This window comes from Acomys russatus, chromosome 6, assembly GCF_903995435.1.
Source record: "Acomys russatus chromosome 6, mAcoRus1.1, whole genome shotgun sequence".
In the NCBI taxonomy this organism is placed as follows: domain Eukaryota; kingdom Metazoa; phylum Chordata; class Mammalia; order Rodentia; family Muridae; genus Acomys; species Acomys russatus.
In genome coordinates, this window is record NC_067142.1 from 50,222,284 (window position 1) to 50,236,649 (window position 14,366).

The following is a 14,366-nucleotide window of genomic DNA, read 5'->3' on the forward strand; positions in this document are numbered from 1 at the left end:
ATACACAAGACATTATGACATCCGTCATCAAATAGCTTATAATTAGATGGGGGCATTTAATTAAAGGGAAAAATATGATGTATTACAGTATGTTTCTCATATATCAAGTCTCTGTAATGTTCTCCTTTACTCCTCGGCTCTTCTTACATTCAAAACAGAATAAATATTGTAAATGAAAACTGAAAAGGCTACACCTGCAGGTGACAGGATGTATATCATTCAGGGAACACTTGGGAGTCTACGTAAGTGGGCTACAGACTTATGCGGTGTGGTCTGCTGTCTCTTTTCATTCCTCTTTACCAAGAAAGGATGCTTGACCAAGGAAGTCCATGCAGCCTCATACTTTGATCTCTATCTCTCTTGTTTGTTTAGTCTCTGTAGTCAACAGTTTCTTTTCCCTCACCCCCAAAACTCCACCTTGCTACTGCTTGCCCTTAAAGCTAAAACTCCCTTTTCCTCCACAGTCTCAGTTCTTGATTCAATTTATTTCAACATTTATAGAGTCCTTGTACGTTCCAGGTACTTATCTGGTGCTTGGGCTGCAAAGACGAAAGAGTTTCTGTTCTTTAAAGCAAAATCTGTTTTTGTGGTCCTGACAAACCCGGTCACATTCTGCTGTTTGACTGAAAAAAATGTCATTGCTTTAAGCCGAGCCTTCCCATTGCTTCCTACTGCTTCCCTCAGTCTTAGGGCACCTGGCTGCACCTGGCTGTCGGTCCCATTTACTCTTGTGTCTGCTACAAACAAACAAACAAACAAACAAAAATGGCACACTGGCCAGGCATTCCCAGCACCAGGAGCAGGAGGCAGGTGGATCTCCGTAGGCCAGGCTGGTCTACATGTTATGTTCCAGGACAGCCAGGGCTACACAATAGAGAACCCCCCCCCCCACCTCAATCTCAAAACAAACAGCAAACCAAAGCAAAATGACATTCTGCTTGTGTGACAGTGTGAAAAACAGTGACACAATAATACTCTGGATCCTGATATCCTCATGTGCAGTGCAAGGCCTGCGCGATTCCCAGCATCGAGAATTTCTGACATGGAGGTTATCTTCTCCTAACTTGAGGAAAGGAACGACATTGTCTGAGCCCTGCTGGACTGATGGAGAGAGGCGGGAAGTCATTCTTTCCAACAAGGTTGGTCTTTAGTCTCAATCCGAGAAGGTACAAGAGGGCGGGTGCAGAGAGCAGAGGGAGCATCACATGATACTGTGGTCCAGGTGAGAGGTCATGGACCTTCTAGCTGGCTCCTCAAAAGCAGGGGGGAGATACACATCTACTTTCTCTTTGCGGGTGGCGTTCTTCACGCACATGCTCAATGAGGCTGGCCTTTCCCCTGGACATCTTCAGCACTTAAAGATGCCAGTTCTCGGACTCCACTCTAGCCCTACTGACTTGGAAACCTGGGGTGCCTGGCCTCTCAGTTAGTATTTTAACAAGCACTCTAGAGGACTTGTCTCATCTTGAGCTTGAGAGCCCTTGCTCTAAGCCGAGATTCAGGTGCCTACCAATAGCCAAGATTCAAGGTTAGTCACATGGCCCTCTCCTCACCCATACAAATCTCTCTTTTCTGACTTCTGGACTGTTTCTCCCACTTTCTCTCTACCTGACAGTTTTGTTTGTTTCCCCCACACTTTGTTTGACTCTTATTTCCTTTAAATGGGGTAACTTCTTCAGGATCTTCCCTGAGCCCCTCTCTTCTCACCATCTGTTGCCATCAACTCTTGGTTTCATGCAGAGAGAGAGAGCGCCTGCTTTTCCATCTCTTCTTTATCTTTTGACTCTATAGAGCTCAACCAGCCCATCCCCGCCCACCAGGGCTCAGTACAGGTTTTTACCAGCCCAAAGCTGCAGTCTGGGCCTCTCAGCATTTACAACCAGCTCTCATGACAGAGGAATCATTCTCACATGCCCCCCCCCCCCCACACACACACCATGCTCAGCTATTCTGAACTCAGCCCTCCTGCCAAATCCAGTCCTGGTGACAAATCCCTGTACTTGGCCCCTTCCCCACCCAGCCCATTGTCTTACTTGGCTTCTCATCCTCTCTTGCCTTTGAATTGGCGATAACCTGTGTCCTGCCTTCACCTTCCTCCAATTCCTCCCAACTCAGCATCTTCTCAGAACATAGATCTGAGCATCAAAAATGACTTCCACTTTCTTAGACAGATTACCTTGCCAGACAACTCAGGCACCTCCAGGTTCTGTGCTTCCAGGCCATCCGTTAGCCTTGAGTTCTCCATCTCAGTCTCCCCCCCCCCACCCCCCCCCCACTCTAAATCTGCCTGAAGCCATCAGGATACAGGAAGAAGGCATCTCCTCTCTCCCTGACTGCCCAGGTGGAAGTCTTCCTCTTCCACTCCCTCCCATTTCTCTAATGGCTGAACACTTCACTTATTTATGTACGCATTTGCTATGTGAATCTCTGTCCCCGTCTGCCAATCACCTGGCGTGACAAGGGTATAAGTTCCCTCAACATCACCTGTAGGACATAGCAGGCCCTCAACAACGGCTTGTTACGTGGACCTGACTGTGTTGAAGTAGAACAACAGTTTAGGCAGCAGCAAAATGATGCTATGTACATCTATGGAGACGGAAGCTGACAGGTCATCAAGGATTTGTCTCTAGGGTCAGCTCCTGGTCACATGCTTTGGAGAAAGGCTTGACTAAGGAGTATTAGCTTGTGAGAAGGAGGGATGGTTCCCTAGACATCCGAATCAGTCACTTTTTGCCCTCAGCATCCCATCACCTCCCTCCCAAGAAGCGCCTTGTTTGAGATCTCTTTTCCCTTCATTGTTTGTGTTTGTTGGAACGGTCCCCAGCTGCAGCCTTCTTTGGTCTCGGCTCTCTCCCACTGTTTGTTTATTTATTTCCTTGTCACCCTCTCTCTCTCTTTCTCTGCCTGTGGTTGTAAACAGAGCCAGTGACTTTCAGCCTGGGGCTTGTGCAGTGAACCCATCACATGCATGTTCCAGAATCCTGCGAAGGGCTCTCCCTGCTGCTCCAAAGAAGCTCTGGGCACTGGCCCAAGCTAGCCAGAAGGATACACTCCTGACCACCCGAATGGAACTTTACAGACAGAAGCATCACATGGCACAGTCTCTCTACTCCTCTGAACCTCTCTGTTTTTGACAGCACAAGCCCCTGGTGACCCATTGTATATGTGGCACGTAGTGGGGTGGGGTGAGAGGAAAGGAGGGGAGCAGGCTGGCTTGCTTTTACATAGGGTGACAAAGGACACTGAACATTTCCTGCCCAATACCCACCCATGTCTAATATTTTCCTTATCATTGAGAAAGTTGGAGCTGTGCTTGACACAAATTGCCTGGCCATTCTAAATCTTAATTCTAAATAGCTTATCTAATTATGGAAGGGGAGAGGGACAACCTAGAAGCTCGGCCAGGAATGTGAGGCTGCTTTTCCTCCTTCCTCACGGGTCACCAAGCCAGTGGTCCTTCCTTGGTGTGATTCTCAGCGGGAAAGCAGACCACCCTCTCTCTCCCAGGTTGGTGGCCTCAGCCACACCCCTGTGCTCTCTGCTCCTGGCTGAACTTCGCATAGCCACCAGCTCCTCGGAGGTAGCGCTTGTGTTCACACCATCAGCAGAGAGCCACACAGGCATTCAGTCCTTCCCCCAACTGCGTGGCTGCGCATCATCTGTCAGAGTGCCCCTCTCCCCTCCCTCCGCCTCCCCGCCCCCTCCCCTGAGCTCGCTTGCTCTTTCCCTTTTCATGAGATGCAAAGCCTGGCGCAGAGCAGAGCCCTCGGAGCAGCATGTTGCAGGAGCTCTTCTAGGGGGCCCGAGATGAGGTGAGGCAGCCACGCTCCACCACCCTCACCCATGTACCAGGAGAGGGCCGACTCTGTCACTCAGGACTTCACAGAGCCATGCCCAGCTGGAGCGGACACCAGCCACATCTCTCCAGCTGCGCTGCCCATCAGCAGACAGGTAAGAGAGAGAACGGCTGTTTGACACAGGCCAGCTGAGTCTTGCTGGAAGAACCAGGACAGACAACAGAGAGCAGAAAGGTGCTTCTCTCTGCCATAATCTCCACTTATTTTTCCTCAGAGCTCCTCGGAGCAGGGCAAGTGTGCTACCCTGGTCCAGAGCAAGGATTCGGGAATACCCTGTACTTCCTAGTTAGTAGAGGATGAACCATAAATGCTCTTTCTTTCTTTCTTTTTCCTTTTTCTTTTTGGTTTTCTATCTGTCCACCTCAACTCCTCAGGACCCCTGAGGTCTGCTTTCTGTCAGACAAGGATCCTGGTTTTGGTCTCAGATTTCTTCGGGGGTAGGGGGTGGTCCCTGAAAATACTGTCAGTTGATGTCTGGCCAGTGACACAAGGCTCCTTATTTTTAGTTCCATTCATGTCTTGCTCAGCTGTTGTTTGGAACGGGGGTCGCCTGCACAGCAGCCTGGCTGCACATAGCATAGCATCTGTCTTGTTTCTAGTCAGCCAAGCAGGTTGGCTCTGCTGGTGACTAACACTAGTGACACATTCCGATGCAAAGGGACTCACAATGACAGTGAATTGGAGGGAGATTGAAATGCATCAGAGGATACCAATTCCTAGGTGGCAAGTTAAGGGCACATATACCAGCTACAAGAGGTGATAGGTCCTTGGCGTGGTGGCTGGTGATTCTTCTTTTTTTGAGGGATGCTTAGGGGAAAGAGGGGGGTGTTGCAATGAGGGAGGCTGTTAGTTCTTGTTCTATGTTGGAACTGCTTGATACTGTCTGACCATGTCTTCCTAAAGACCAGACTTTCAGGACCTGGTGTGCTCTCTGACTTTGGGATGCTTCTGTCTGCAGCAGTGCAGGAAAGCTTAAACCTAGCCTGCAACTCAGCTTAAGTGGGGACCACCTGTTCTTCAGATTTGGAAACCTTTGGGGTTTTCTTAGAGGATACGGGGTGTGGGTGTGTGAGTGTGAGTGAGTGTGATAACTATCTAGGAGATCACATTAGTGAAAAGTTAAACCTCCAAAAAACAGGCAGTGTGGTATTGTGCTGAAGGCGGCCCTTACTATCCTTTTGGAAATCCCTGCAGCCCCATGAGCCATCCAGGTAGTGGTCTAGTCTTTACTAACTGACTGTTGTCTCTGCTCACTCTCAGAGTAGGCTTCCTGGAAGAAGTTTGTGTCAGGATTGGGGCCTGGTGGGAGTGGGTGAGTGGGGAGTGAACGTTACCGTGGCCTACCTCTCAGCACAGCCAGGCCAAGGCGAGTGCTCTTTGGATCAGACTCTTTCAGCTTTATTTATTTTTTATTTTATTTTATTAATGTAGTGCCTGGATTAACTGCCTTTCCTGTTGCCGTGATAAAATACCAGACCAAAGTAACTTGAAGGAAGGGTTTGATTCGGTCCACGGTTGGAGGGTGCAGTCCCTCATGGTAAGGCAGACATGGCAGCGGGAATGTGAAGCCGCTGGTCCCACCGTGTCTGCAGTAGATAGCAGGGAGGGACGGTTGTGGGTGGTCAGCTCATTTCCCCCTTTTTATTCTCTCTGGGCCACCAGCCCATAAAATGATGCCACCCACAGTTAGAGTCGGGTTTGCTACCTCGATTAACCCAATCCAGACATGCCCAGAGGTTTGTCTCCTGGGTGGTTTTTAGATCTTGTCGAACTGACAATATTTATTCTGACTAACGTACAAAGAGAACCTGAAAACCTACACAGATCCTGGGTATTAAGCCTCCTGCTAACGGTGGCAAAGCCTTTCTCTCATGGGTCAGTGGACTCCGACCTGGAGATGGGTCCTTAGCCACAAAAGCCATATCACTAATGTCAGGTGCTCCTGGCACGTGCTCACTGAGTATGGCTGGCTGGTTAAGCAGAACGAGCTTTATGAAAATCCTTCCTCCCAGAACTGTGGATCTCAATGATGGGGCAACAGGTGGACATGCAGAGAGTGTGCTGGGATGGTGGAAAAAAATCCGGTGATCCGGGATTGCAGACACCTTAGAGCTGCTTGCTGAGTTTCCTGGGGCCCTTCACTCAGAACACAGAGCAGTTTGGTGATCTGGAGAATGGGAGCAATCACAAACGCCCAGTTATTTCTGAAAGTTTTTGTGAGATTCAGCTAAAAGCAATAAGACAAAACAGCCTCCTGTAGTGAAGATGTACTGAGAAGCTTTACTAGGAGCTTTCCCTTAGTTATGAGGCTTAATTACCAACATTTAGGGAGATAAGATGAGGTTCAATGAGGTTAAAAACCACGGTCAAGTTCGGCTGAGAACTGAAAGCACTTTATAAGTCCCGGCTGGGGGCTAGAGAGACGACTCAGAGGTTAAGAGCACTGTCTGAATTTCCAGAGGTCCTGAGTTCAATTCCCAGCAACCACATGGTGGCTCACAACCATCTATATTGAGATCTGGTGCCCTCTTCTGGCCTGTACTTGACAGTAGAGAATTCATATACATACAATAAATTTTTTAAAATCTTAAAAAAAAAAAAAAAAAAAAAAAAAGTCCTGACTGCATAGCGCAAGTGAATGATCTGTGATGTGTGATCACTCTGCAGCTGACAATATTTCTCCTGATTTATTGGGATGAGCTATCCCTTAGAGGTAAAACCGTTTTCCTGTGAGTCTTAGCGCAGACACCCTGTTTTGTTCTGTCACATACCTTCTTCATCCAAACACCTACACTGCTGGAGATGCTGACAAGACGCCTTTGCTCTGTTCTATTACTTGTAGGTTAAGATTTTCCCACTACCCAGAAATATTGGTCCTCTCGTCAGGATCTTTGTCCATGTTCTCTGCTGCAGTTTCCAATAGTCTTTTAAAGTTTTCAATAAGAGGTTCTAGTAGGAAGAGTATCTTGGAAAAGCTGAGTGGCTTGAGGTAGACAGATGGCCAAGGCCTTGACTGCCAAGGCAGAGCATCAGCGAGAATTTGCTTAGCATCTCTGTACATCAAGGTGCACCCACACAGCCGCATCCCTCCTCCTACCCCCAGGGCCATCACGAATGTGAGCCAGGCATCTACCTAGAAGTGAGACATCTCAGGGAGAGCACTCATTTCCCAGAGGGCTCTGGATTTAGGAGCATTCCCAGAAAGCAAACCATCCACAGTGTCCCAGTCCGCACAGCAAAAATTCCCAAGGCTTCAGATGCAGCAAGCCCCCATGTTGCATTCCAGGCTCCAATGGCTGTGGATTTCCCCTCTGCTGGTCCAGGTAGTTGGCTAGGATGATCCCAGAAGGGAAGATGGGAAAACCATTGCCTGAAGCCAGTAAAAAATAGGATTAGAAAGGGTTTATTTTATAGTCAGCATGTGTATCTGTTAAAGCAGCTTCTGCCCACAGCTGTGGACTCCACTGGCAAATGGTGAGGCTTTTGTTACTGTCTAAGAAGGGAAAGAAATCGATAACCTGGGACTGATAGAGTCACATTTCAACCCTGCCAGTGCCTTCTGCCCATAGGCTTTGAAAGCCAGGTCTCTCCTCATCTCTGGCCCCACTGTACTTTCTACGGCAGCTTCTACTGTTCCCATAGGGTCTTGGGCCAATGTTTGATGTGATGCTTATCATGGGACTTTTGTGTTTTCTTGAGAATGAGTAATTTTCAATCCATGTCTGCTTTGACATTTCTATGAATTCTTGACAGTGACATAAAAAGTTGACCTTGTCTTAGTAACCTTAATTTCATAGATGAGAGAGAGAGAGAGACAGACAGACAGACAGACAGACAGACAGACAGAGACAGAGAGAGACAGAGAAAGAGACAGAGAGATCTTAAGGAAAGGTCAGTGTGGTATATTTAGGGAGAGTTAGAGCTTGAACCAGTATCAAGGATGCCAGAAATCCTGTGGCATGTTCATGACTCCATGTTGGCCAGCTTCCTACTCCAGCCCAAGGCATGGGCTCACTTGCCTTCCTACTCACAGGTTTCAGATGCCATGCCAAGTGTGAGGGATGTCCAGGTGGAATTATCTTTTACCCATGCTATGTACATAGGTAACACAACGTGCCCACATGTGGCGCATTGCCTGCATAAAGAGTACGTATATCAAGTATCACTTGAACGGCAGAATAAGTGAAGAAATAACATTTCTGTGTCCTTGATGAACTTAGACCCTTACAAGAAGGAGAGAGTTGCAGGTATTCCACCTTCCCACCCCCTGTGCTAGGTAAGAAAGGAGACAAATGTTCCAACGAGCCTCAAGGGTATGGAGGGTACTTGCTACACTGGGTTGGGCAAAGGGGTCTTCCTGAAGTTCAGTTTGAAAGATGAGTTGGGTTAGGCAAGTCAAGACAATTCTAGGCAGGTGGACTGGAACAAATAAGGTCTAGGAACACAGAACCCTGTGCTGAGAGAGCGAGCACTGTGGGGGTTGTTGGAGTTCGAAGCTCAAGTCAAAGAAGTGATGGGAAAGCCGGATGTGGTGGCACACACTTTTAATCCCAGCACTCGAGAGGCAGAGGCAGGTGGATCGCTGTGAGTTCGAGGCCAGCCTGGTCTACAAAGTGAGTCCAGGATGGCCAAGGCTACACAGAGAGACCCTGTCTCGAAAAACCAAAAAAAAAAAAAAAAAAAAAAAAAAGTGATGGGACGTTCTCGAGGGATGCCAGACCCAGGTCTGAGGGAACTTGTTTATTAAGCTTTTTTTAAAATTAAGCTTGAACTTTATGCATAAGCTATGGGGGTTTATAAGCTGGGAGGAGAAGGCAGCATAATCAAATTTGGGACTTAAACATACGGTTATGGCTACAAGCAGACTGGGTTGCAGAGAGCAGATGCTGTGGGGACATTATCTGGGACCGTGAGGGCCTGAGGCAGGGTAGTGGTGGTGGAGATGCAAGGCAGGAGATAGATTCGAGAACTAGGAAAGAAAATTGATCAGCATGGTTTGATAATTGGTTAAAGGCAGGAGCTGAGGGGAATGGGGTTTCCTCTCGTTAAGTCTCTATTTTTGGCTTGAGTTACTCAGTAGAGGGCGCTATCAAAACCCCATGTCACCAATGCCAGAGGGAGCCAGCCAAGGCCTATGTGGATGGAGCGGGGCGGCAGGAGGGGATGGCAGATGATATAGGTCAGGGAAAGGGCATGTGATGTGCTTGGGTCGTAGGTATTATATTTGTGTTTGTTGTGCCTGTGGGCTCCCAGAGGACTGTGTCTGGTAATCCATAGGTTAGAGGAATCAATATGAGTGGGAGAGGGGCCAGAGTTGGAGAAATGGTCAGTGCACCCAAAGGCAGTGAGGATGAGATTACCCAGGCAGCATGCAATAGCAGCAGAGTGGAAAGGATGCATCCTGAGATGGGCAGAGGAGGAGCCAGCCAAAGAGCCAAGGAGAAGGCCTCTTACAAGATCGTGCTCACATTTTTCTCATCAAATGTTAATCATCTTTGACTGGAATTGGGACATGATATAAGGACTGTATATTGCGTTAAAAAAAAATTGAAAAAAATCATTGTCCAAGAGATGAGGTTCTATAACCGTGTCTCCCAGTTTTATGTCATTTTTCTCAGTGTTCCTAGTTTTAGGTGCCCCAAGGAGTATCTGCAGATGTAGACACCAAAGCCTCTGTGATTCAATTTTAAAATTCCTTTGTAGACACATTTAGAAAGAAGAGTACAAAGACAAGAAAATAAAAAGGCTAGAAAGACGAAAGGCCTGCGGTGAGGAGCTAGGGGACAAATGGAGGCCCAAGAGGGACAAAAAGAAATGAGAAAGGCAACAAAGACCAGAGGCTCTTAAAACCTCACAAGTATATTATTTTATACATTTAGTATTGCCTTGGTGAGAAAATGATGAAAGAAATGAGTCTTTAAATAATAATAATAATAATATTCTATTTCTATAGCACCTTTCCCCAAATAGCTTGTTAAATAGCTGAGCAGACATCATCTAGGTAATTTCTCTGTGTCAAGCAGAGAAGTAGTCAGAATCCAATTCCCCATTTGGTGAAATATTGTTGATAAGGCTGACAAGAACAGAAAGGTGCTTCACAGTTAAGGGCCACTTGCTCCCTGTCAGGCATTGTGGAAAACACCTTATGCCGTTACCCCACTTAACCCTGGTAACAAGGCAGTGGCATTGGTATGGTTGTCATCTTTATTATATTCCACTATGATTATGACACCCAGAATGAGTCACTGGCCTGCAGTCATAAGTTTGAAAAGCCATATTCCTGTGATAGGAACTCTGGGATGTCAACTCCACTGGACTTTCCCTCAGTTCTTTATTTTCCCTACTAAATTAATAATCTTAGATTTTTTTTTCTTTTGTTATACACTTTCTCACTGGCAAAATTCTGTTTAAAGAAAAGCCACAGTCGCCTCCAAATATAATAACAGAAGAGCGTGTGCTGGAACTTTCAAAGCACCCACAGAATTTTTTCACTTAAAAATTTTTTTCATCCTGGTAGATAGACAGGGCAGGTGTGTTTATGACGACAGTTTTGGGAGCGTGGTGAATAGTGAGACAAAGATGTCTTTTAGCTCCTGGTCCTCTCGTCTCCCCTTCCCAAGGGCTGGTCTTATGGGCAAGTACCACTACACCTGGCTCCGAGGGGAAATTAAAGTTCAAGAATTCTTGGTCTTGTTTGCTGGCGAGCGCAGCACTAACACAGATCATTAGTGTTGCAGGGCTAGTTAACAAGAGTGATACACAACAACTCTTTGTTCTGTGCCTGTGTGTTTTCCTGCAAACCTACCTCATGGTTTCTCAGTGCTAGCTGCTGACCTTCCCCCTGACCCCCTGACTCCCCTGTGGGAGCCCAGGAAGGTTATTACAAGTTAAGTATCTGGATGCCTGAGCTGAGTGACAGGAGGCAGGGCTGCTAACACTCAGAGGATGGAACGTGAGATGCATGTTTTTGTTGTTGTTTTTAAAGTAGAGTTTTGGGTCAGGTGTCCTCTCTCTGTCCTGCCCTTCCCTGTGTCCTTCTAATCTCCATGGAAACCCCAAATCAATGCAGCATATGTTGATTCGGGCTTCTACTGTTACTAGGAAGCCAAGCAGTGGAAATTGCTTTTAGAAGATTTGTGGACGAGCCTGAGCATGCTGACCAGAATTCAAATCTGATATCCGGATGATTTTTTTTTTTCTGAAAGCTTTGGAAATGGTGCTATCCTAGGTGGTACGTTGATTAAATAAATACACAGTGGGGCATTTGGCAATGAACCTCTTCTTCTGTTATGGCTTTTAAAAATATTATAGTGCAGATTTTTAATTCCTTTTACCTTCAATTTAATTATGTTTTTGGGCCTGTGTGGCAATGCTAGGTACCCCTTTTGCTCCTTATTAATTCTACCCTGCACAGACCAGGCTGGTGAGATAGTTTATAAAAAGCCTTTATACCTGCACTACTGTCCCCAAAGCCATGATCATTCTGGTGGCTTCAGTCCTGACCAGGAGGCTGCAGAAGTCTTAACACATTTGTGCCATAAGGAAGGCTTGGTGGTTCGCCCCTCTTTTTTTCCCCTCAAGAATCCAAAAATAAGGGCTGGCAAGACGGCACTTGTCACCAACTTAGATGATCTGAGTTTGATTCCTGGGGAAAGAACTAACTTCTGCAACTTGCCCTCTGGCTTCCACCTGTGTCTGTGGTATGGGGGCATGCCACCTTCCCCCAAAGAAATGAGTAAAATAAAATAAATGTAAAAGTACTCACAAATGACAGTTAGCCAGAGTATTAAACCCCAACATCGTATGAAGCAAGCAGAATTGGGAGCAGAGGGAGTCAGTCGTAGAGGCTGTCTTCCTGGAGTGGAAATCAATTTGGGAGGATTGGAAACCACAAATGAAATGGATCAACTAGACTGTGATGCAGGCTGTCAGAGTCATATGGCAAGGTTGTGGGACTGTGGGATGGAGGGGCTTCTCTAATTGAAGTCCTTCTGAAAGAGCTCAGAGGGAAGCTTTTATCTCAGAGGTGAAGGGATTGGCAGAGGAGCTGGGAGCTAAGAGGCAGATATACAGGGTAGGACAATCCGAGCCGGGGAGCAGGTGCATGGGCGTGTTATGTACGTATTTGAGAGAGCAATAAAACCCGACAGAGAAGCAGGACCAGCTTATTGTCAGGCAAATAGAGGAGCTGCAATGGAGCCCATCAAAGATTATTATACAGATGATCTGCTTATGGCGTCTGTTCCGTGGGTAACTGAGGTTCGCGGGTGGGTGGGGGTGGGCGGGGGGGGGGCGGGGAGGAAGAGAGATCTGTGCTGGGAGATGAATAACCTCTGCACCGATGGATGGGAGGGAGATGGAGCTAAGGAATAACTCAGAAACACAATGATCAGAATGAAACACCAATTTAGCAAGAGGAATGAAGAAGATGCCAGAAATATCTGCACTTGCTACCCCAGGGGTGAGGGTGCAGTGATGTCATGAGCAAACAGAGGGAGCCCTGCGGGAAGGAGGGGAGGGCTGAGAGCAAGGTTGCTGGGGATACCTCCAGCCTGTGGGCCTGAGTTGCGTGGAGCTCTGCAGCAGAGGCCTAATTTCAGAGAGGTGCAGACTGGTCTGTGCCTGGTAAGGAGATGCTGGGTCACCCATGGAGCCAGATCAGGGCTGGTCATCACACAGCTTTCCTGGAGAAAAAAAAAAAACAGAAGTTAGGGCCATCTTTTAGCCGGGCTGTCAGGAGCAGTAGCCACAAAAGCTTGATAGTACCAGCTGTGGCTCTAAGTTCGGGGAGCACGGAGTCCAAATGGGTGAAGTCTGGCCCCCTAGAACGGTAAACTTCTTGTTCCTTCATCCAGGAAAGAAGCTCATTGTAGGATGTTTAACTAAGGAGCCAGCTGCTTTTTTCCCTTGGAGATTTTGTTGTTGTCTCGGGACAGGGTTCTTCCTCTGTAGCCCAGGCTAGCCTCAATCTTGTTGTTCTTCCCTCTCAGCCTCCTCAGGATTGAAATGACACCTTATTTTTCTCACGAGTTCTTCACACACCTGTATCTCTGGAAGCTCGTGGTAGAACTCCCCCATGGACAGCACTGTATTAGGCCTGCACTTCTCAGATCTTCTCAGATTGGGCATTTTACGGTTCCACATTAGTGTTAAGAATGCTTGGTAGAAACTTTTGGATGGGCTCTGATTTTCTTCTTTTCCTAACACTTTTCATGCTTCTAATTGAAGACTCTGATCGCCTCCTGCCTCAGACCCAGGCCCATGTGCAGCCCCATCCTTGCTCCCTAGTGCCTTTCCTTCCTGGGTATCTGACAACAGGAGACTCTGAGAAAACCTTGCCCCCATATTAGCCCTGGTAGGGGGAGAGTTGGCTAAAGACATCACCTTTGTGTGAGAGGGAGGGGCAGGGCAGCGCTAAATTAGACAGCAGACACCAGCTCTGCTATTTATAAGTGACTCTGTTTTTCCACCTGTGAAAGGGGCTGATAAAAATGTGGGCTTTGTAAAATTGTTGGGAGAATTAAATTAACTCGAGTGCAATGCCAGGCAGGCACTGTCTAGCACATACAAAAACGATCCCTAAATATTTGCTCTGTGGACTCATCTTAGGGTGTAAACATATATTGGGTGAGAGAAGTATTTGTCTATTGAAATATTTTCCTTCTGGTATGAAATATCAGGAAAGGCTCTAGAAAGTGAAAACTTTTCTTTCAGCTTAACTTTGAATTCTAGCTAGCATCATGTTTCAAGACATGTGATACTTGGTAACACAAAATCGCCTCAGCCTAACAGAGGGATGGTGTGGGTATTATTGGAGAGAGGCAGTGGGTCACTGTGGGGCAACATCAGGATTTCTATTTCATTCTAGTACCAGGCAATGAATGATTGCAGCACATTAATTTCACTGTTAGAGCATGGGGCATGCGCCAATAGATATGCGCAGAGACGGTATCCTAGCATGACACTGGAGCAAAAATTCCCCTGTCAGAGTCATAAGACAAGTTTCCATCCTTGTGCTGCCATTGTGTAGTGTATCATTTTGCAAAAGAAACTCTATTACAGCTAGCCTCAGTTTCCTCATCTGTGGCATGGGGATAACACGCTTCCTGACAGTGGTATGTGGGGTTGTTGAGTGAAAATACACACAGTGTTTTGTACTTGGTTTGTGAAGGTAGGGCTAGCTCAGGCATCCTTGAACTCCTCATCGTCTGCCTCAGACTTGTGGGTGCTGTACCATTAACCTAGGTTTTCTTTAAAGACTTTAAAGGTTAAACACCTGGGCCTGATGGCATAGGCCTATAATCATAGCTATTCAGGAGACTAAGATAGAAGAATAGCAGTTTCAAAGTCTGCCTGGGCTACAGAATGAGTTTAAAGCCAGCCTTAAATTAAAAAAAAAAAAAAAAAAGAAGAAAGAAAAAGAAAAAAGAAAGTAAGAAGAGAGGCTGGGAATATAGCTTAGTGGTAGAGGACTTGTTTAGCATATTTAGCATACATAGGACCCTTGGT

At 46.9% G+C, this 14,366-nt stretch overlaps 1 protein-coding gene across 1 annotated transcript in view; it reads left to right on the forward strand.

Annotated features, from left to right (window-relative positions):
- Positions 1-3,669: 3,669 nt before the first annotated feature.
- Positions 3,670-14,366, forward strand: part of Rgs8 (regulator of G protein signaling 8) — a 40,003-nt gene continuing 29,306 nt past the window's right edge. Inside the window, exon 1 of the mRNA XM_051147593.1 lies at positions 3,670-3,951. Within this exon, the coding sequence (XP_051003550.1) occupies positions 3,844-3,951 (108 nt within the window). The 5' untranslated portion in view covers positions 3,670-3,843. The remainder of the gene's footprint in view (positions 3,952-14,366) is intronic.